We start from the raw sequence: 23983 nt of genomic DNA, 5'->3' as shown, positions 1-23983 counted from the left end.
AACCGAGGTACGTACCGAACCGTGGCTTGTGTGTACCGTTACACCCCTAGTATACATTACTCTTCCTTTCTTCAGCTGACTCGTTCTCACTCCAGAAATTGATGCTTGAAATTCTCAATACGGGGTCAAGGTACCCCCAGGGGTCCTTGAAGAGATTCCAGAGGGCCCCCGGAAAATTATATTACAAGTTATCACAATGACAGAATATTTGACTATTCCCGTGATAGGTTTCACAATCTCTTTCATTATCTCCCCACCTACAATAATGGGATTCTGTTACTAAAACATTATCTCAAAGGAGAAATCTCATCAGCTGAGTGGAACAAACAGCAGAGCCCATAGTCTAATGTATGTCCATTTGAAATGAAAAGGTTTGAGAAGCTGTCATTAAAAACGTCTCAAGTTTCCTCAAATGTGATAACTCTGCCTTCACCAGTGTTTCCCCTACTGTATATATCAGTTGTCGAACTTGTCGTACACTGCTGCATATAGACCAGAAACACTGATCACAGATTCAGGATTATCATTCGCTAAAGGGAACATGAGTTGTCAAAAGGCTCCCAAAATGCCTACTCAGTCTGAGCACTAACCCTCTAATGAAAGAGAAGGAGGAACGTCTAAGTACAAGAATAAAAGAGACAGACATACAGAGAGAGCCGTGGGGTTAGACAGGGGTGCAGTTTGAGTCCAACCCTGAGTTCAACCCTCTTCAACATATACATCAACGAACTGGCAAAAACATTGGAACAAGCTGCAGCACCTGGCATCCCCCTAGCAAACACAGAAGTCAAATGCCTGATGTTTGCAGATGATCTGGTGCTACTGTCTCCAACAAAAACAGGGATACAGCAGCACCTCGATCTTCTACACAAATTCTCCCAGACCTGGGCCCCGTTCCCCGTACCTGGTTCAACTAAGTCGATCAAGATGTCATTATCCAGATTCAGTTAACCCGATGTTTGAAGCCGGGATTTTCCTGTTCCTCGAAGGTGGATTCAGTCTCGTTAACTCAAGCCAGACTTGAGACCCAGGATAAGTGCGCGCGGCCGCTCCAGTTGAAAAGCCAGCACGTATCGATAGCAGCGATCCTGATTCTCTAGCGGCATTGATTGATTAATTGATTTAAAACTTTATTAACATATTGCAGTACGGCTCAATCGCCTCGCCGACAAGTTAAATGCGTTTAGTATCAGCATTTTGGGTCTATTTTACATTTCAAAAGCCCCCTCTGGAAGAATGGAGCACAAAAACGTAATTCAGAATGGTATAATGCAGATCGTAGACTGTGGGAATAATTTCAGGAAACGGGCTGTCACTTCTTTGCGGGGGCGTGGCGATGGTTCATCCGGCTAACTTGAACTTAAACCCTGCTTTCGACCAGGCTCAAACTTTTGGATCTGTTGTCATGGTGATTTGGACAATCCAGATTCGGGGAACCGGAAAGTCCAGCTTAAGTCAGACTTCACCGAAAGTTATCCGGCTAACTCAGTTATCCAGGTACGGGGAACGGGGCCCTGGGCACTGACAGTAAACCTAACCAAAACAAAAGTCATGATATTCCAAAAAAGGCATGGCCTACAACAACACAAACAAAAATTCCTCCTAGACACAATTGCCCTAGAACACACAAAAAAACTACACCTATCTCGGCCTAAACATCAGCGGCACAGGGAACTTCAACTAGGGATGGGTACCGAATTCGGTACTTTTGAGGTACCGAACCGAAACACGTTGGTACTACCGAGTATCGATTCAAGTGAGATACTAAAAAAAAATTAAAAATTAAAAAGTCTTTTACTTTTTCTTTTCATGTCAACGTTCACACGCACAATATATGCTTACCTAGGATTTGACTTGATTCAACAACAAAGCAGTCGGAGCAATGGCAAGCCAAAAACGGTCGAAATTGTAGTTATTTGAAGTTTGGATAATTTCTTTTCACGACTGAGGTAGGTAAATTATATTTCTTGAGACTAAAGTACCGAAAAAAGGTACCGTTGGGTACCGGTATCGATTCACAGGTACCGGTACCGTATCGGTTCAAATGTGAAAGGTACCCATCCCTAACTTCAACCAAGCTGTGAACGACCTGAGAGACAAAGCAAGAAGGGCTTTTTATGCTATCAAAAGGAACATCAAGCTAGACATTCCAATTCAAACCTGGCTCAAAATATTGGACTCCGTCATAGAACCCATTCCCCTGTATGGTTGCAAGGTCTGGGGCCCATTTGCAAACCAAGACTTCACAAAATTGGACAAACACCAAATTGAAACTCTGCATGCAGAATTTTGCAAATCCATTCTCTGCACCCAATGGAAAACACCAAATAATGCATGCAGAGCAGAACTAGGAAGATACCCACTAATGATCAAAATCCAAAAAAGAGCATTTAAATTCTATAATCACCTAAAAGAAAGTGACCCGGGGAGGCTGTAATTCGAAACTGGCCCCCGTAAATGTCCAAACCCCCCCTCCCTATGCTTGCACCTTGCACCCACCCCCTCCCAATGTACAGTCTCCTTCCCCTCGTATGTATATATTTTCTGTTAGGATCTCTGTAAATGTTTGAACAGCCTCCCACCCCCTCCATATGTACATTTACCTCCCCCTCGTATGTATATATTTACTGTTAGGATCTGTTTAACAGTACTGTATATTTGCATATCTTGTATGTCACAAATGTAACAGTATTGTATATCTGTATGTCATAAATGTCATGATTAGATTAGATTAGACTGATTACATTAGATTCTTATATCTGTATGTTGTGTAGGGCTGTCTTAAATACTTCGAAGCTTTGAAGCTTCGTTCGATGGCACAAGCTTAAAAAAAAATCGAAGTAAAAAGAAAAAAGAATAATAAATAAATAAATGTGTACATTTAAAAAAAAAATTTATTTTAAAAATCTTTTGCCTCCAAAATATTGCGCCTCCATTCCAATGAAACGAAAGTAAGCGGCGCCTCGACTCCACCTCTCTACAACAAGCACGTGGAGATTATCTGTGTTGAAAACAACAAGGACATGTGCAGCAGACATGTCGACGAAGAAGCGAAGCAATGCCGTTTGTTATTTAAGACTATGTCGGACAGATTTGTGTTCATTGTGCTACTTTTTTAAAGTGTCCCGACCCATATAAAAATATGTCTTAATAAAACGTGCTTAATTAAGTCGAATTCTGCCTTTGTCTCTATCAACTACATATAAATATTTATATAATTGTTTGCTTGATAGACGAAGGTTGCAACATAATTATGTAATGTCATGTCGTTGGCTGTGAGAGCAGCCCCACTGCACCCAGGCAGCGCAGCCGAGTGAAACCTTGTTGGCTGCGTCACAGTCACGAAAGGGGCTACTTAATTAATTAATCCAATCCACTTTATTTATAGAGCACATTTAAAAACAACAAAGTTTACCAAAGTGCTGTACAAGTCCCACAACATAAGATTAAAAATTAAAAATTTAAATTAAAATAAATATTAAAAATAATTAAAAAAATTAATTAAAAAAAAATCTCGAAAGCTTCGAATTAAAATCGAAGCTCGGCCCCGAAGCTTCGATTGCCAAAAAAAGCTTTGAAGGTCAGCCCTAATGTTGTGTATGTCATAAATGTCATGAATTGAAAATGGGGGACCCTGATGTAAATAAGACGAAAGTCTTTCTCTGGTCTGCTCCCCTTAACAATTGTGTGTAGGGGTGTGTAACGATGCATCAATTAATCGAAATTCTAATGTGTTAGCATCGATGCATCGATTTGAATGTTAGAATCGATTATAATCTAAATTAAAGAAAATATTTATATATATATTTTTTTTTTTTATGTTTTTTTTGTGTGTATTGTTTTTATTGACCTATATATAGTCCATTCATGCTGAGTGAATCAGTTCCCCCAGCCACATTTGTGTATTCAACATTTTTGGGGGAATTAACTGATAGAAAATGTATCGAGAATTAATCGAATCGAACTCGAATCGAATCTAATCGTGGTCAAATGAAGAGATTTCATGATGCATTGAATCGTTGTCTGAATAATCGTAATCGAATCTAATCATTGTGAGGTTGCATCGTTACACCCCTAATTGTGTGTATTGAGCTGTACTGTACTGTACCCATTCTGCAATCTGTTAATAAAAAATGTCAATCAATCAATCAACCCAGACACACTCCATAACAAAGTATCACTATGAATTGAAAATGGGGGACCCTGATGTAAACAAGACAAACGTCTTTCTCTGGTCTGCATCCCCTTAACAATTGTATGTATTGAGCCGTACTGTATTGTACCCATTCTTCAATCTGTTAAATAAAGTTTTTATTCATTCATTCATTCAAAGCCCTCACCTACAGAGAGACCCTATAGAGATGCCCGCTCAGCCAGTTGGTCCTGGGACTCTGCTCACAAACACAAGCAGAGCCATCAGACAGGAACCACACTGGACTAAACCAAATTATAAGATCTGGCACAATGGAAAGAATCAACCCAAAACCAGAGCAAATTGGAATGCTATTTGGCCCTAAATAGAGAGTACACAGTGGCAGAATACCTGAGCACTGACTGATCCAAAACTAAGAAGATCCTTGACTAGGTGCAGACTCAGCGAGCACAGCCTAGCCATCAAGAAAGTCCGCCATAGGCAGACCTGGCTCCCAAGATAAGACAGACTGTGCACCCACTGCATACAAGAAGAGGTAGAAACCAAGCTACACTTCTTAACAACCTGCCCACTATACCAAGACATCAGAGACAACAAATTGCAAACACCCAAGAGACTTTGAAAACAGGACATCCAACGGAATACAACCACCATAAAGACTGTCAATCACACAAAGAATTCCTTCTGCACTGTACTGATTTCTTCTGATTTCTCTATTTGACTGTTTTGCTTTGTTTTGTTTGTTTTAACACTGGCTTTGGCAATGTAAACGTATGTTTCCCATGTCAATAAAGCCCCTTTGAATTGAATTGAATTGAGAGAGAAAGAGAGAGGGAGAGAGAGAAGAAACAGACAGACAGAGAGAGAGAGAGAGAGAGAGAGAGAGAGAGAGAGAGAGAGAGAGAGAGAGAGACACACACACACACAGATAGAGACAGAATGTTGCTCTCCAACTAACACCTCACACAATAACTCTAATCACCCTAATCACTAATTACCCTGCTGAAGCATGGCCTCCAGTCTCTCAGCCATCGATGCTCTGTTCTCTTTCAACTCACCAAACAATTCCCTTTGTTCAAGACTTCAAACCAAGAGTCATCACCTAATGTTTACTGAGGAATGACCAGTGTGCATCAAGGATTCAATGCGAGTCATCCTATAATTTGTTGAATGGTATCGCACAGTAACATTACAGCAAACATAATTTGATAGGAAAACATATTTCTGTGAAAATTGTGAAATAAACAACATTTGGAAGATCCGTCTTGATGTTTAATTTCAGTAAAAGTATAGGAATATTCCACATGCACAAAGATTGTTCATCTCTTCTTCCCTTCCTGCCTTATTATGCGAGTAAGTAAGTATTCTATAGGTTGTCTCGAGGGCCACTGTGACGTGTGAAAGCGGTCAATCTCAAAGACAACTACAGATTCCATCACAGATATATTAGCGTTTCATATTATTTGGATTTCCTTAAGAAACATCATAAATGTACATTATTTTATCATTGAAAATGTCATTACATTGAAGTAAATCATCAGTGTTTGATAATACAGTTAAAAGTTAATTGTGGAAAATAGGACCGTTATGAATAATTGGAAGAATGAATGCCTCATAAGCTATGTCCCCTGCTCATTACTGTGCACAAATATGTACTGTATGTACTTAGGCCTCGAGAGCCCTTCTGGTGCCAGCAGACACATAGAAACCTCCCGGCAGGGTGCGGGAATAATTTACTTCCATGTATTTCAAAGCACAAAAACTAGCGTGGTGAAAAACTAGCGTGGTGAGAAACAATCTGAGTCAGGTAATCAGGGGTTTGTAATTCTGATTGTGTATTCTGCCTGCTATTTTGGCTTTTGAAGTGGCATTTCTTTTTTTTATCCACTTTTTCTCCTATTTTTCTATTTTTCTCCCATCCCAATTTCGCTGTGCCAATTCTCCCCTCCCCTGTCTTGAACGTTGCTTGCATATGCCCCCCACTGGCCGGTTGTAAGGAGGATAGAAGCCTTGCATCACGTGTCCCCTCCGATACATGAGGAGGCAGCCTGTCACATCTTTTCACCTGCCAGCGCGGACTCTCATTGGCGAGGTGTAACGTGTGGGAGGCTCACACTACCCCCGCCATTTCCTGTCTCTGCTGTGCAGGCGTCCCCCAACCGACCTGTAGGAGTCGCTGTCCACAACGTCCAGATTACCACCCATCGACTTCCACCCGCTAACTCTGCCAATTGAGTTAGTATGACGGCCGGCCCAAGCCGGAGGCAACGCCGACAGCCGGATTCGAACCCGGTGTTGAAGTGGCATTTCTATAACAAAGTGAACATGCACACATCAGTACCCCTTATTCCATGGGGCCACCTTATTCCCACCTGACCAATTTGGTGGCGAATAGTTACATTTTAGTATGCAACCCAAAAATATCATGTGACCTGTTTATTAATAAAAATCAATGAAATATAATATATCAACTTTTGTCAATGACTATCAATCAATTTTGCAATGTGATTGGATAAAAGCGGTTTACCTTCAGGGGATTCTTCCTGCTTATAGTACGGCAATGACGTGTGGTGTTTATGTGTCGTATGTTGTTTTACGATGGCACTTACAGCAGAGAGACTCCAGGGAGCACTGGAGATGACTGGCTAATGAAAGAGAAGGAGGAACGTCTAAGTACAAGAATAAAAGAGACAGAGAGAGAGAGACAGAGAGAGAGAGAGAGAGAGAGAGAGAGAGAAAGAAAGAGACATAGGCGATACAGAGAGAAATAGAGACAGAAAGACAGAGAGAGAGAGAGAGAGAGAGAGAGAGAGAGAGAGAGAGAGAGAGAGAGAGAGAGAGAGAGAGAGAGAGAGAGAGAGAGAGAGAGAGAGGCAGATAGAAAGAAAGATAGAGACAGACAGACAGACAGAGGAGAGACAGAGAGAAATAGAGACAGAAAGACAGACAGAGAGAGAGCGAGAGAGATCGCAAGAGAGAGAGGGAGATAGAGAGAGAGAGGCAGATAGAAAGAGAGATAGAGACAGACAGACAGAGAGAAAGAGAGACAGACAGATACAGACAGAGAAAGAGACAGAAAGACAGAGAGAGAGAGGAAGAGGAGAGAGAGACAGACATAGAGAGACAGACAGACAGAGAGAGATACAGGCAGACAGACAGAGAAAGAGAGACAGACAGAGAAAGAGAGACAGACCGACAAACAAACAGAGAGAGAAAAACAGACAGACATACAGGGAGACAGAGAGAGAGAGAGGAAGAGACTAGACACTGTAAGGTGACATTTTCAGAGTGAATCCTGAGAGGAAATATGAACAGGATGTGTGTGGATTTTCCCCTCCTGCCTCCCTCTGCTATCTACTCTCTTATTCATGTCCTACGGAGAGGAGGAGGGGGGGGGGTGAAACAGGAAAAAAGCTGCATACATGGCAATGGAGATAACTCGAAAAATCACTGGAGCTTTTCACACTCAATCATAACTCCACTGGCAGGAGCACAAGGGATGCACTACACACCAAAGATGCTGAATATAGAAAGAAGACAACACAATCCAAGTCATGCCAATGGGATGAAAAATGGAACATTGCTGGACAAGTCTCAAACAAACCTGTTTTGCGCTGGATCTACTGGTCAGAAATGTTTTTATTTAGTGTCCGAATGTTCAGAACACCTGCAACTCGTAAGAGACAGTCCAATATTTACCTTAATTTGTATGGTACAGAAATTAATTGCCAGATGCGTTCAGAACCTCTACATCTGCCATTGGGGTGAATGGTAACTAACTGTGTCTATTCTTCTAAGGTTTAGGGGTAGTAAGCTTGCCACATGTCACGTCTTGTGTTATCTGACTTGATTCATCTCTCTTTTGAAATGCTGAAACGTGACAACAACCCTAATTCATCGCAAGGGTTTGTAATAGGGATGCTCGATATTGGCTTTTTTACAGATACCGATATACCGATATTGTCCAACTCTTAATTTCAGATACCGATATCAACCGATACCGATATATGCAGGGTCCCCCCCCCCCCAAAAAAATTGAATAATTGCAGGTAATTAACCCTTTAATCGCCAAGGACGAGTTAACACGTCAATCTCCGCCATGCGTAATCTGCCAATGACGCCGTAACACGTCATTGAGATCAATATTTCAAAAATCTGTGATGGCAATCATATTTCACCCGCGGAGACTTGAGATCTCCTGTTGATCTCCTCTCAACTCTCCAACGGTTCAAGAGCGCCATCTGGTGGCCGATCGGCGGATCGCCCAAACGCCTGTATCAGTTCCGCAACCGTTCCTATTTCCGGGGTAGGCCTGATTGGCCCCGACAGGCACGTGACCCGCCGCGGCCACGCCCCGCGGCAGCCCCAGGACGCGGCAACGAGGCTGCTGTGGTTCACCGCCGCTTTCCGCCTTCAACGCCGCCCGCAGCAGCAAATTTGCGCGAGCGCAGGATTATTTCAGTGTGTATCATGCAATCATTTATCATTTAACATTTGAAAGGCATACATTGTTGTATGAAATAAAATAGTATAGACACATATGTACAGCGTTCGATGCAGAATAGAAGTAACTGAGTTACCATACAATATACAATACGCTATAGTGCAAAGCAGAAATGGGATGAGGTACAATTTACAGTAAGGTGTATGCGTTGCAGTGAAAATGCTGGCGCGCTCCAGAGACCGTTACTGTACCATACAATATACAATGCAATGTACCAATATACAATACGCTATAGTGCAAAGCAGAAATGGGATGCGGTACAATTTACAGTAAGGTGTACGCGTTGCAGTGCAAATGCTTCTTACTGTTGCACTCCAGAGACCGTTACTGTACCATACAATATACAATATGCTATAGTGCAAAGCAGAAATGGGATGAGGTACAATTTACAGTAAGGTGTATGCGTTGCAGTGCAAATGCTTCTTACTGTTGCGCTCCAGAGACCGTTACTGTACCATACAATATACAATATACAATACGCTATAGTGCAAAGCAGAAATGGGATGAGGTACAATTTACAGTAAGGTGTATGCGTTGCAGTGCAAATGCTTCTTACTGTTGCGCTCCAGAGACCGTTACTGTACCATACAATATACAATATACAATACGCTATAGTGCAATGCACGTTAAAAATTTAAATTTAAATTTAAATTTAAATTTAAGGGAATCGAACTTGTCACAAACGGACCATAGGATCCACAGCCAAGCAGCGTTACCAATTGAGCTAGTTGTCGATGGTAAAAAAGGGGGGATTACTGCTACATAATGCTGCCGCGACGGAGCTCCGCCGCGACAATATTATTAAACAGCGGCTCTGTCATTGAAGTGGGAAAAGTGAGCCGTATTGTATATTAGTACATTGCATAGTATATTGTATAGCGTATAGGTAACTCTGCGGCGTTGAAGGCGGAAAGCGGCGGTGAACCACAGCAGCCTCGTTGCCGCGTCCTGGGGCTGCCGCGGGGCGTGGCCGCGGCAGGTCACGTGCCTGTCGGGGCCAATCAGGCCTACCCCGGAAATAGGAACGGTTGCGGAACTGATACAGGCCGCCCAAACAGCAAACCGGAAACAGAAAGTGGTGCTCATCCAAATTCGGTCCGACCACTCGCTATAGCTCCCGGGGCTCCATCTCGACACACTGGATAATCAATCGCTCGCCCTAACTCAATAAACAACGTTATTTGGACGTATATAGTATTATACAACCTGGAAATGGTTCATCTAGATCAACATCCCATAATAGGAAACTTTCTACTCCAAGCTGATCGCCCAACGGCCCGAGGAGACTGGGGTAAGTTTCAGCGTTTATTATTACCGTGTTCGATACAAACTGCTCTGATGATCATATCACCCACACTACATGAATCATCTAACGTTGGCCACGGAATTATAAACGACCCCCCCCCCCCATCCGGTCAACATCAGATGATGAGTAGTAACTTCTAGAAGCACGTACATTTGAAATGTTTTATCTGGCGCCGATCGCTATCAAACTGTATTTGATCATCAATATAATGCATTTAGGGCTATAAATCACGTTCTGCAGAATGCTGCAGAAAACGATAAAAACATATTTATACTTTAGACCGTATTTTAGTATGAATATGTGAATGAAAAAGTAGAACGTTGCTACATCCTAAACGATAGATAATTGACGTTGAATGGGCCATAGTAATGTCAATTTAGCAATACAATTTAAAAAGTTATAGCCCTGCAAAGAAGGGGAACATCTCCATAGACTTTCAACAGTGGCAGATAGGGGTATATAATCAGAATAATCCCTGGCAGATAAAGGGTTAACATTACATATCTCTTGTTGTGGAATTAACTAGGGATGCACCGAATGGGAAATTCTTGGCCGAAACCGATACCGAAAATAGAAAACAGTTGGCCGAAAACCGAAAGCCGAAAGGCCGAAAATGATTCATAGAATAGAATTTTTTTTTACCAATGTTGTGGAACATTATGATTATGGAAAAATATATGATCATGGCAAAACTTAACTTAAATAATAAATAATCACTATTATGGGTCCATAAAACATTTATTCCATCTTTTCTCTGGCTGCGCAGCGGACATCTGTGCTCTACTGAGCGCACCTTTCTAGTCCCCAGCTGAATGTGCTCGCTTGACTCAGCACAGTAGACGCGCGACAGACAGACAGCTGGGCTGTGTTAACATTACAATGTACAGTCGCACGAAATAACGTTATGAATGCCCGAAATAACATAGCATTACAAAGTACAGTTGACAGCTGGGCTGTGTTAACGTTACAATGTACAGTCGTGCGAAATAACGTTATGAATGCCCGAAATAACATAGCATTACAAAGTACAGTTGACAGCTGGGCTGTGTTAACGTTACAATGTACAGTCGCGCAAAATAATGTTATGAATGCCCGAAATAACATAACGTCACAAAGTACAGGTCCAGCTCAGTATGATGTCATAATCAAACATTCTAGAACATTTGTGTATCTATTCAACAATTCTCTCACAGCTGAGTGTGGACGACAGCGGGGACGAGGGAGAGTAACTACATAACATAGGCAGAAACACAATCCCCCCCCTCTCACTCTGAATAATATGCATATTAGATCACTCAGTGATTAACCGCGGCATATAGTAAATAAGGATATAAAGCATGTTAAAGACGCATTTATTGGATGCGTTGCGCGCAGTTTACATAGAAACAGCACGACTCCCGACAGCGCGACATCATCACAACAACACGCGATTAGCGAATAATATGCATATTAGATCACTCAGTGATTAACCGCGGCATATAGCAAATAAGGATATAAAGCATGTTAAAGACGCATTTATTGGACGCATTGCGCGCAGTTTACATAGAAACAGCACGACTCCCGACAGCGCGACATCATCACAACAACACGCAAGGTTGTTAGGTTGTTTCTGTTTTGGTGACATGATATTTTCGGTGAAAAAACTCTTTCGGCCTAAAGCCGAAAGGCCATTTTTTGCCATTTTCGGCCGAAAACTTTCTGTGCCGAAATTTCGGTGCATCCCTAGAATTAACACAACATTATGCATACTTTTGAGAATAAATAAAATCAGAATTTGTTCTTACTTGCTTGCCTGGGTAAATAAAGGTTATAGAAATGTAAAAAAAATAAAAATTTTATTTTTTTATTTATTTTTTGAAAACCGATACCGATATTTTCCGATATCACATTTTAATGCCGATATCGGCCGATAATATCGGTAGGCCGATAATATCGGACATCCCTAGTTTGTAAATATCGTTTCTCTTTGCCCCTGATCCATTCTGTCTTCTTCCATCAATACTGAAATAAAATCAGAGTCTACAGAGAATCTCTTAGACTAGCCGTTATGCCTAGGCTAGCCGTTTCCATTAATTTGCGCTAAGCTAGTATCCTTTTTACTATGTATATTATAGTAACAAGTTGATAAAAGCTATCACTGGCGGGGGCGGCTACGTGGCGTAGTGGGCAAGGCGCTCGCCACGAATGCAGAGACGCTGGGCTCGCCTGTTCGAGCCCAGCGCTCCACATTGCTTTCAGTTTAGCTGGTCGTTCATACTAATACACATTGGCCGTATTAGGGGGTGGGAAACTGATGGGTGGGGATCGGGCGTTGTGGACAGCGACTCCTACAGGTCGGTTGGTGCGCCTGCGCAGTAGAATCAGGAAGTGTCGGGGGCAGCGTGAGCCTCCCACGCGTTACTCCTCGCCACTGAGAGATCGAGCTGCGCAGGTGAAAAGATGCGACTGCTGTTACCTCAAGTACCGGAGGGGACTTGTGCTATGTATGACTTAGTCCACATTGCAGCCGGCTTGTGGGAGGCAAGAAACAGCGTTCGTGACAGGGGAGGGTTGAATTGGATGATACGAAATTGGGATGGGAGAAAAATATAGAAAATGGGAGAAAAAGTGGATAAAAAAAAAGCTATCACTGGCGTGCAGCTGGATGTCTCTCTTCTGAACGCACAGAGAGGACATTGGTATCTATCTTCGTGTCTGACTCTGGAGAAGATGGTCGGTGCATTTTCCCATAATGTTAGTGTGTTCCTTTAAGAATGAATAAACAGCAAAGTGGTGATCTTCAAGTGGATTTCTGATATTTCTATTAGTGTTGTCACGATATACCAATGTTTTGATGTTTTGAAGTTATGGAATGTAATATTAGATGACAGAACAGAGAGAGAGAGAGAGAGAGAGAGAGAGAGAGAGAGAGAGAGAGAGAGAGAGAGAGAGAGAGAGAGAGAGAGAGAGAGAGAGAGAGAGAGAGAGAGAGAGAGAGAGAGAGAGAGAGAGAGAGAGAGAGAGCCCCTCCCCTCCCATCTCCTGTTTGAAAATGAAAACTCTTTTCGGGTCCTGGATTAATTGTAACTGTTTTGGGACCAGCTTGGTTGACATTAGCAGCCAACTTCAGTTTTTTTTTTTAAACTTTGACCAGTCACCTGGTTCTTTTAGCGTTTATCGCTTTTTCTTCGCATTCATACTTGGTCAAGTTCGACCGACAGAAGCAGGCTGAAAGGGTTCAGATGGGGGGGAAGACACTCTGGGAAAGGCACGGTTGCCGTCCGGGATTCGAACGCACTCAGCCCCAGATCCGCGCGAGCGCGGTTGTCCACGGCGCTGAAATAGCACTCGCGGTACGTGGTGAGCTACTGGAGCTCCCCACAGCCAACTTCAGTTTAAGTTTAATCCATTCATTATTTTTGTGTTAATCCATTTTGTGAATATCTTTGTTGACATCTCCTTATCAACACTGCAAGAAAGCTAAGCATGCATAGCGCGACCTATTAAGTAACTTGTGTTCCGCTGGGGAAGACCGTTCATCACTGCATACAACTTGGTTTAATTAAAACGTCTCTTCAGAAATGTTGTATTATTAAATAAGACATTCAGGTATGTCTGTGATTATTTTCCCTATGCCTTGGTACACTTTAGCTGACACTGTGGGCGACAGTGGCTCAGGAGGTAGAGCAGTCGTATGGTTCCCGATTCGATCCCCGCTCCTCCCGGGCAACGTGTCGAAGTGTCCTTGAGCAAGACACTTAACCCCTAATTGCTCCCGATGTGCAGGTTGGCACCTTGCATGGTTGCCTCTGCCATCGGTGTGTGAATGTGTGAGTGAATGGGTCAAATGTGAGGAACAAATTGTAAAGCGCTTTGGATAAAAGCACTATATAAATGCAGCCATTTACCACTTAATGTTGACAGGCCCACTACGCAATGCGTGCTCTCACTCACTCACTCACTCACTCACTCACTCACTCACACACACACACACACACACACACACACACACACACACACACACACACACACACACACACACACACACACACACACACACACACACACACACACACACACACACACACACACACACACACACACACACACACACACACACACACACACACACACACACACACACACACACACACACACACACACACACACACACACACACACACACACACACACACACACACACACACACACACACACACACACACACACACACACACACACACACACACACACACACACACACACACACACACACACACACACACACACACACACACACACACACACACACACACACACACACACACACACACACACAGCTCCAGTCATGCATCCACTCAACTCATAGAAAATACGCATCAGGCTATTATTCTAAAAGTATCGATACTAATAAAATGGAGTATTGAACCATTTTTAACAGTTGGGTATCGCAATACTTCTCTAGTATCGGTGTATCGTGCAACACTAATTTGCTACACCACTATAATGTGATGTTTGTGCATCGATACATATTTGAGTGTGTCTAAAGCTTAACAGCAAGGCTACCAGCATTAGTTGCTTTACACATACCATACAACCACTGTACCCAACATCTTCCTTCCTTCCATCTTCCTTCCTTCTCTTCTCTTCTCTCTCCACTCCAACCAACCCCCCCCCCCCCCCCCCCCCGCTTTCCTCTGCAGCTTCATCTATCAGCCTCATGCCGTCCAAACACAACAGAATACATCACAGTTGGCTGATTTAAGTTAGGATGACATTGACAGGGCAGATGTTGGGAGGCCATAAACCAAAACCTCTTTCTGATATGCCATAAGCCAGGACCGTGGAGGATACATGGAGGACGCAGACACGGACGTCAAGTGGCCCCCAGTGACAGGAGCCACAGCGTGTCCTTTCTGTCACCCCGTCGGAGTGGGCAAGCCTGTGCCCGTGCCACAGCCATCGGATTAAGAATGCCCATACTTGCGCCCCATGTTGAGAGATTAATATTTATCACAGCAGGTAAGTGGCCAAGGTCAGTCTGATCTGTAATAAGGCAAACATGGCATTAGCTGGACCACACTCTCCTGTTCCTAATGGCCTGTGAACTACCCAATTGAGCATAATGTCCTCGTGCATTTAACCCGAATCCTAGTATTGGACTTGTGGCCGGCCCCTACAGCTAAGTGCAATGAATTAGGCCGCCACTGCTTCAACCTCTCACGTCAGCCGTGTATGGCCTGGGCCGTGTGTACTGTATACCAGAGCTGAAGCTACACTGGCAGACTTTTATAAATGTTTTTGTAGCACATTCTTGTGGTAACTAACTGACCTATTCGCTGCATAGCCTGCATTGAGTCACAACCATTCTGCAAGTGATTATTTCCTGATGCTGTGAACAGGGCACTCATTATGGCCTGGTGTGCTCTGGAGTGGACAACTAAAGTTAATAACTGAAGTTAATTTAGCCTCGTCTTTTCGGGTCGTGCACAGTGTACTCCCAATGTACTATTCCCAGTTTAGTAACAGGGGCGTCATGTTTTACCCATTGTATGTTATCTGAATCCTAGTCCACTGTTTCCTGACAGTGGAGAGAGACCAGAGTGCCCTGGGTGCAGCATGCAGATTTCAATACTGTGAGTCACTCACACGTTCACAAATCAAACAAATGTAGGCTGGCCCCCCTTGATGTCTCACAGAAATTAAGTAGTAAGAATGAAAACACTTTAATGAATGCAAGAATGTCAATTGGGAACTGATTTTAAAGGCCAGTTGCTTGATACTTAAAGGAAAACTCCAACATTTTGGGAAATTAGCTTATTTGCCATCTACCCTGGAGTTAGACAAGAAGATACATACATTTTTTCTTCTCTGTGCATGCAGTAGGAGTAGGAAGACGCGCACCGTTAGCCTAGCTTAGCGTCAGTCACTGGAAGTATGTTCCTCCATTAGCCTAGTTCCCAACGTCTTCCTACTCCTACTGCATGCACAGAGAAGAAAAAGGTATGCATCTTCTTGTCTAACTCCAGGGTTCCCAAAATGTTGGAGTGTTAAGATGCATACCCTTTTCTTCTCTGTGCATGCAGTAGGAGTAGGAAGACGTGCACGGTCCGTTAGCCTAGCTTAGCGTCAGTCACTGGAAGTAGGTTCCTCCATTAGCCTAGTTCCCAACGTCTTCCTACTCCTACTGCATGCACAAAGAAGAAAAACGTATGTAATAATAATAATAATTTAGGACCTGCTCAGAGGTCATTAATCGGCATGCATGCGATGCATGTATGCGATTCGTCTCTGCGATTAACCCATCCCGTCGTCCTTCCCCCCCAAGGGCAGCCGGGAGCAGACAGGCGCAACGTGAGCCGCGCCAGGGGACCAATCCAAGTGCTCCTGTCCGTCTTCGTCAAGGACGCCACAGCGTTATCTTCTTGTCTAACTCCAGGGTAGATGGGAAATAAGCTAATTTCCCAAAATGTTGGAGTTTTCCTTTAAAAAGGTGTTTTCTGATAAATGAACAAGAGTGAGCTTACATTTCCAGGTGAAATAGAGCAAACTTTGCATCACTTTTCAAGCCTGGCACAGTGCGCTATGCATGGATCAGGATGACAAAGATATTCTACAGGCACGCTCAGCTTCAAGCTGGATTTTCAAAAGATTCTAAAACATATATTTTTTTTATCCCAACCTCTGATTGGCAGACAATTTGCCTACCCCACCATTAAGCTTTGATCTCAAACTGGCCCTTGAGCAATATGTTGTCCATTTGCTATTCTGCAATGGGGAAAAGCTGAAAAAGGGTACTAAACCCCAAATGTCAGGAGAATGTCCCAAGGGCTTGTTCCTATAGGTAGAAATGCTTTAAAAAAATAGTGGCTTTTAAAATAACAATTTTGAAGGCCCCAGCTATAGATAGATACAGACAGACAGACAGACAGACAGACAGACAGACAGACAGACAGACAGACAGACAGACAGACAGACAGACAGACAGACAGACAGACAGACGACAGACTGACAAACCGATCGATAGATAGATAGATACTGATAGATTAGTGTTGTCACGATACTGGAATATCGAACTTCGATACGATACCTTGAAAAGTATCGATATTCGATACCATGTTCGATACCACAGGGAAAAGGGTTCAATCTTAAAATGTAAAAAAATATATATATATATAATTTTTTTATAGATTTTGCTTTTGTTGCTGGTTGATTATCCTCAGCTTTTCTCTGGTACTATAAGAGAAGATAAATATAGCACTTTGAAAACCCTTTGTTTATCTTTAGATCACACATTTAAAAATAACTGTTCATCTCACTTCAATCATTTTTATTGCAGAACATGGTATTTTCTCAAGCAGACAGATGTAAACACTGTAATCTGTGTTGCATGTACCTGACAAACTGAACTGTTTGTATTACAGTCATATTCCGACTTAACTGAATGCACATGTGTGTGTGGACTACTGTACTATTACAGGTATTGAAATGAACAATGCAACTTCCTTATACAAATTTTTTTGTAAAGAATTTTTTTATGAATAATTAAATATCGATATTTCGGGAAATGAGTATTGAAACCGTTTTAAATATTCAGAATCGATATATATCGATTTTTCGATATTTTTGACAACACATTTGTTAATCCAAATGTAAACAAAAGAAAACCTGTCAAAGAAAACCAAATTGCGGGATTTAAGACTTTTTTACTTTCTGGAATTGCCTACGGAAAATGTTAATGATAAGAACTGTGTGTATGGGACAGGCACTAATGAGCTGTAGAAGGTTTGTTTATATTTGTATTGTAGATCAATGGTCCCAAGAAGTGAATAACAAGCAATTAGATGAGTCATGTGAATAGGAGGCTCAATTAGAACCATAGAGTTAGGAATACTAGAGATCTGGGCCCATATTTATCATAGATATACGAGTAGGAGTCTAGGTCCAGTATTCAGGTCACATGAACATTTTACAACCAACCGACACACACCCCTACGCAGACAGCTGGACACCGGTTCACTGTCAAACATCTCTGTGAGGAAGTAGGAAGTAGACTAAATTAACTGGTGGTACTTATACTTGTATTATTATGATACAGGTTTTGCTATCAGTTTGGGACTGAAAACATTTGACCAACAGCCTAAATGAGCTAGCATAGCTTAAGTTAGTACAAATAAATGGAAGCTGATATGGACCACTAGCCTAGCTTAAATCTTTGGGAGAGATGTTTTTGGTCAATTAGTATCCAACTTCTTGCTCCTTTAACACTTTCTGTGCCAAAAACGGCTTATTACGTTGCTGGGCCCTGACCGTAGAGTGCCAAGAACTGCTTTTTACGTTTCTGGGTCGTTTTCTCCTTTTTTCAATATTTTTATTCATTATCCATCCAGGGAGCCTGGTGTTACCATAGGGAATGAGTCTGAGATCGCTAAAGTGCAATACCGGCCGCATTCCAGCTAGACGGTGGTATCGAGCACCCTTTGAACCTTGTATCTTGGCCTGTGCGTCGATCTAATGTCTCCGGTCGGCTTTTATTTTTTGGGGCAAGGGGAGCGGTTATAACGGTCGGATTGAGAAGAATCAAATCCTCCCGATGCATGATGTGTGGTGGATTATGTTGGCGACATGATGGACATCAATACTTGAATCGCGATCAGATAATTGGAATATTCTTTTTGGGGTACAATCCTAGTCAAGGTAAGGGCTATATGACATCAATCTTGCGTTGATCCAAGCATGTCTTCACCTCGATCCGAACGTGTGTGTGTAACGTTAGCCCACAACGTATGCCGTTGGTGACGATCAAAGCATCAAAAAATTACCCCCCCCCCCTTCATGCATTCATGGTGAAACATAATACCTATGATATAGATTTGATTTGAGAATAATAGCGGGTCCAGGCAAGAAACGGCAACAGTTATAATATAATACATGCATAAGGCTATTCCTCAGCATTTCGGGAATTACCCCAGACCGATCTAAAAACATACTTATATTCACCACGGTATAACACGCGGATGTATGCATGGGAAAATGATCTCTCTTTAGCATCTTGACCGGAAGAAAGTCACTGTCAAATGACCATAGTATTGTATCCATAGCTAGAATATAGAATATAGTTATAGCTCTACAAAAAAGGTGACGGACTCCTATCTTTTAAAGCGTGGCAGTGCGCATAGATTGGACTGACCCCACCCAACCATAGGCGCACGCGCGCGACACACACACACACAACACACACACACACACACACACACACACACACACACACACACACACACACACACAGTTTTCAGCTGAAAGCTTTTCCCCCTTACCTGTCCTGTGACTGCTCCTCGTACATTCTCTCTTTGCCCTCTTTGAAGAGCCGGATGGCCCTTTTAGATTTCTTCATGAGGCTATCAATGTAGATCTTAAAGTATTCATTCTCACTGAGCTGAGTGAGTCTCTGGTTCTCCTCATATTTGCACAATATAAGCCGTAGGTGCTGGTAGGCATCCGGTAAGATGTCCAAGATGTACGGAGGGCTGTTTTTCAGCTGGAGTCTGGGATTTTGGCAGAGGCGAACCTGTGGTGACATTTTGAAAGTGAGGTTACATTCGACACAATGACAGACATTTGACCAACAGCCTAAATGAGCTAGCCTAGCTTAGCACAAATGAATGGAAGCGGATATGGACCACTAGCCTAGCTTAAATCACCGGGAGATGTTTTTGGCCAACAGCTAGGCTAACTGGTCCGTATCTGCTTCCATTAATTTGTGCTAAGCTAGGCTAGCTTGCAGACGGATAGCTTTCTACTGAATACACGGAGTGGAGATTGGTATATCTTCTTGTCTGACTCTGGAGAAGACGGTAAGCGCATTTCCCATAATGTTGCTATGTTCCTTTAAATGTCCATGATCACATGGTACCGGTGAACAGAAGGTTCACAGTTTGAGGCTCATCAAGACGATGAGGGCAGAGTGCCTGCCGGCATCCAATGACCAGCATACAAAATTGTGTTTTGTTGTATACAAATGTGTTAGAAACAAACTTACAACTTTGTCCATGAGCTTCCATGTTTTCTCTACTGTTCTGCGGTCGGCAGCAGCTTGTTTCGGTGGCCCCACCGCGTCCTGAATGGCATCAATGATGCCTAAAATCCGACCCTTGCTTCGGTTTGGTCCACGTCCACCTGGATTTCGGCCACTGAGAGCAGTTGCCATTTCCTATACACTGAGAAGCAGTTCAGTCGTTGTCAGTATTGGGCAGATTACTCTGCTGATGACTTTTCACTGACAGCTACGTGTACTTCAGTTACTACTAACTGAAATGTAAAATAAATCTGACTTCTACAGGCTAACCATAAAAAGTTGCCTGTCCTAATTGCCTAATGCTTTTGAATTGAAAGGTCAGTGTGTTAGGCTAGAATAGAAATGTTTGATGGTAACAAACCACCAAAAATGTCATGTCAGCATAAAGAAGTGTTTAAATGGTGTTGCACTGACCTTAAAGCTGCAGTAGACAACTTCAGAGAAATTAGCAAGAGTTTACCGGCCCAGCAGAAATAGAGCAAGCTCTGAATCACCTTTCAAGCCCATGCATGTGCAACAAGATTAAATTAAATGTTATTTAATGATATCCAGACTCCCAGAGGCACCAGTAGCTGAATAAATATTTAGATTTTTTTTAATAATAATTAAGAATAGTAGTAGTACATTTGTGTGTACTTTTTGATGAGGAATGCAATTGTGGTCTTAGTATTACGATATGACCCTGGGAACATCACTTGCAGGTCAAAAACAGTTACGCCTATTGAGAGTAAATTTGTTTGAATATGGCCACCAGTGACTCCCTGTGTTGTTAACCAAAAAGTTATGTAGATGAAAAAATAGCAATACCATGTCTTATAGTGACTGCTACCTCTACCTTATCATTTCATTGAGCTGTAATACACTAGCAATAGCAATACCATGTCTTATAGTGACTGCTACCTTATCATTTCATTGAGCTGTAATACACAACACAGGGATTCAATGTCCCAGATGACTCACTGGTGGCCATATTCAAACTCATTACTCTCAATAACTGTCCAACTAAATGAATGTGTGCAAAACGGTTTAGAGTTTTTGGATGTGTGTGAGATTATGTGCAAAATAAATCATTATCAGCATTGTTTTTTTGGTGAAGTGCTCCTCTAAGAGAGCAACCCTCAACTTGTCCAAAACAAAAGGGCTGCTTGTATGGCTCCAGTAGCCTAAACAGTAACCATCATAAACCTGACTTTATTACCATGTTATATCCAATGCTCATGGGCCTGTTTGTGTATTCAGTGGCATATGTTTTCACTGGGTATGTTCAAAATGTTTAGTCTGACACTAGCCTAGGCCTGGGCAGCCAAAGTTATGGTTGAACCATTAGCTTGATATCCATTTGGTCTAGTATAATAATCATTGTAAGGCATTCACGAAGTGAAGGCTATAGAAAACAGCAATTCCTGAAACTGTAACTAATCAGTTTACACATTTGAATGTATGGATTGAATAGGCTACTGACAGTAGTACTGTGTTTGTCTCATGTGAATACATATAAGGAATAGGTTATAAGTGGCGATGCTGTTAACACAGTAACAGGCTACCACAACAACACTCGAGCTTAGGCCACTAAAAAGTTATAGGGCGCACTACTACTATGGGACAGCCTATCTCAAAACATTTTCTATCAAAGCGAAACTGATTGAGCTGACAAAGCAATTTCGCGTCAGTGTAAATAAAGACAAAAGCAACGTATACATTCCTCACAATCAATCCCAGTATTTCCCCACGATATGCTTTTTGGATTGCTCTATGCACCGACTTGACAGCTCTTGGAAAATAAAGTCCTAACTTACTGCGAACGCCACCAAACCCCGGAATGTCGATGGGATCTCGCTGAACTCTTCCGTCCACATCCAGCAGCGCGGAGTCAAAAAGCAAAACAGTCATACGAACGTATTCACTAATAATAATATGCTATAATAATCACAACAGCATCCATCTTTTTAGATGTGCTATTATAGCGTTGACGTTAATCCTATTTTACGCAGTAAATGTCGGGCGAATTCGATGAAGGCGAAGCGAGACAGTCTTGTGTTTTAGTTCAGCGACCCACTGCGGCTCTGACAGTGCAGCCAGCGGGAGGAGGGACAATGGAGTGTGAAGCAATATGTTCCAGGAACCGTCCACGACTTGAGAACCGAGCGCCGACCGACCAACTGTGGGGCGAGACTAGCGCTTCAAAGAGTGGCACGACGCTGTGGAAACTCATCATCGCCCAGAACTGACTCCTCTCTCACACGGATGTATTTAATGTCTTCTCTGGCTTTTCACAATAGTGCCGTGGTGCACGAACTTTCTGGAACTTGTTCGCCAACGCCGTTGGTACGGTTGGTTTCACACCTTACCATTCGGTCATGATATGCGAGCTGTGGCTGTTCAGCTCACAAGAGGCTCGTTCTTCTTCTAACTACCTCCATTTCACCCAGTGACTGGAGAAAGAACGAGATAACTCCATGGCGTTATTATATGACTTGCAGACCGCTCGCGAAATGAGCTGAAAGAGAGAGCACCTCTCACCCTCGACAAGCGACCTCTTTTCTGTTTCACCATGAACGGGCCTTAGGACCGCTCCCAAATAAATCGATACCCCCTCTCACTTTCTGTGGAAACACCATCGGCGATTCGGTGTCCACTCCTGCCGGAAATGACACGCGAAGCGGGGTGGATAATAACTCGGATTGGATATTGTGTGTACATAGAGCCATGTGTGCAGTTGGCTACAATTGGGGATTTAATACCATTGAGAATTCTGATGTTGATTTTCTATGGTTTGAGAAGGCCGCCTTCAAACCTCCCAGGGTTGAAAAGACAGGCATGGTGGTGGAGAGTGTCATGCGACACCACAACCAGAGCCGTCCCTTCTGTGACAGCATTAAAGTGGCAAACACAATGCTGACTTTATGCAGATAATCTCACACATATTCCAAAACGATTTGACACACATAGGCCTATATATATATGTGTCACACTGAATCCCAGGGTTGTGTTAATTACAGCTCAATTAAATTATGTAGATGGTGGAAAATAGCAATCCCCCTATTGCAATACACATTGCCAGTTTTCATCTAGACATTAGGGCTGGGCGATATGGTGATCATATATCATATCACAATATTTTCTCTTAGTTTTTACAGTATTTAATTTACAGTAGGACTGTTTACTGCTGCAAGGGATTTTTTTTATTAACTTAAAAATATACAGTATGTATATATTACAATATGTATGATGAACAACGGTAAATCAAAAGCCCATACATTTGTATGGATCCATGATGGTATACCTTTTGCAGGCCTAATCTACATCATTTTATTGAACTGTAATTAATACAACACAATAATTCAGTGTCTTCCGATGACATCTGTTCCTAATTTATGCAAATTACATGTCGTCAGCTTGTGACTGCAATTGTTCCTGTTTGCGGACGACTCAGCCCTGCTGGTCTCTGACAAGAACAGGTTGAAATCCCATTCCTTCCCCCATTGACTTTTCCCATTAGATGAGGCAGTTGGCCCCCGGGATTCCAAGTAAGGTAAAGTTCAAGTACAATCATAACATACTCACGTATGTTTTTACGTCAAATGTATATACTCTTTTCTGGACTCTTTTTGTATCACAAACAGTACTGTATTTGCAAATCTGGTATGTAGCAGTACTGTCTATCTGTATGTTGTGTATGTCATATATGTTATGATGAATTGAAAATGGGGGACCCTGATGTAAACAAGACGAAAGTCTTTCTCTGGTCTGCATCCCCTTAACAATTGTGTGTATTGAATTGAGCTGTACTGTATTGTACCCATTCTGCAATCTGTTAATACAGTTTTCAATCAATCAAGACAGACGTCAGACAAACTGCTTTCTACTACCTGTAGAGGATCCTCTACTGAAGGAGACTTCAGGATATGTTTTAAAGGGTAACAAATTCTGGCCCCCAGCCTTATTCCCTTACTGTACCAATGATGT

General features: G+C 42.4%; 1 protein-coding gene across 4 annotated transcripts in view; it reads right to left on the bottom strand.

Annotated features, from left to right (window-relative positions):
- Positions 1-22589, bottom strand: part of cblb (Cbl proto-oncogene B, E3 ubiquitin protein ligase) — a 172061-nt gene extending 149472 nt beyond the window's left edge. For 3 of the 4 annotated variants that reach the window (XM_084320300.1, XM_084320301.1, XM_084320303.1), the window contains exons 1-3: positions 21814-22588; positions 19982-20159; positions 19260-19510 (exon numbers count right to left, since the gene is read on the bottom strand). In XM_084320300.1, the coding sequence (XP_084176426.1) occupies positions 19260-19510; positions 19982-20149 (419 nt within the window). In that variant the 5' untranslated portion in view covers positions 20150-20159; positions 21814-22588. Of the gene's footprint in view, positions 1-19259; positions 19511-19981; positions 20160-21813 lie in introns of all 4 variants that reach the window. The other variant, XM_084320302.1, reaches the window with a different exon arrangement.
- Positions 22590-23983: the final 1394 nt, after the last annotated feature.

This window comes from Notolepis coatsorum (genome assembly GCF_963971535.1).
Source record: "Notolepis coatsorum genome assembly, chromosome: 8".
Lineage (NCBI taxonomy): Eukaryota > Metazoa > Chordata > Actinopteri > Aulopiformes > Paralepididae > Notolepis > Notolepis coatsorum.
This window is presented reverse-complemented; position numbering and strand designations above follow the sequence as displayed.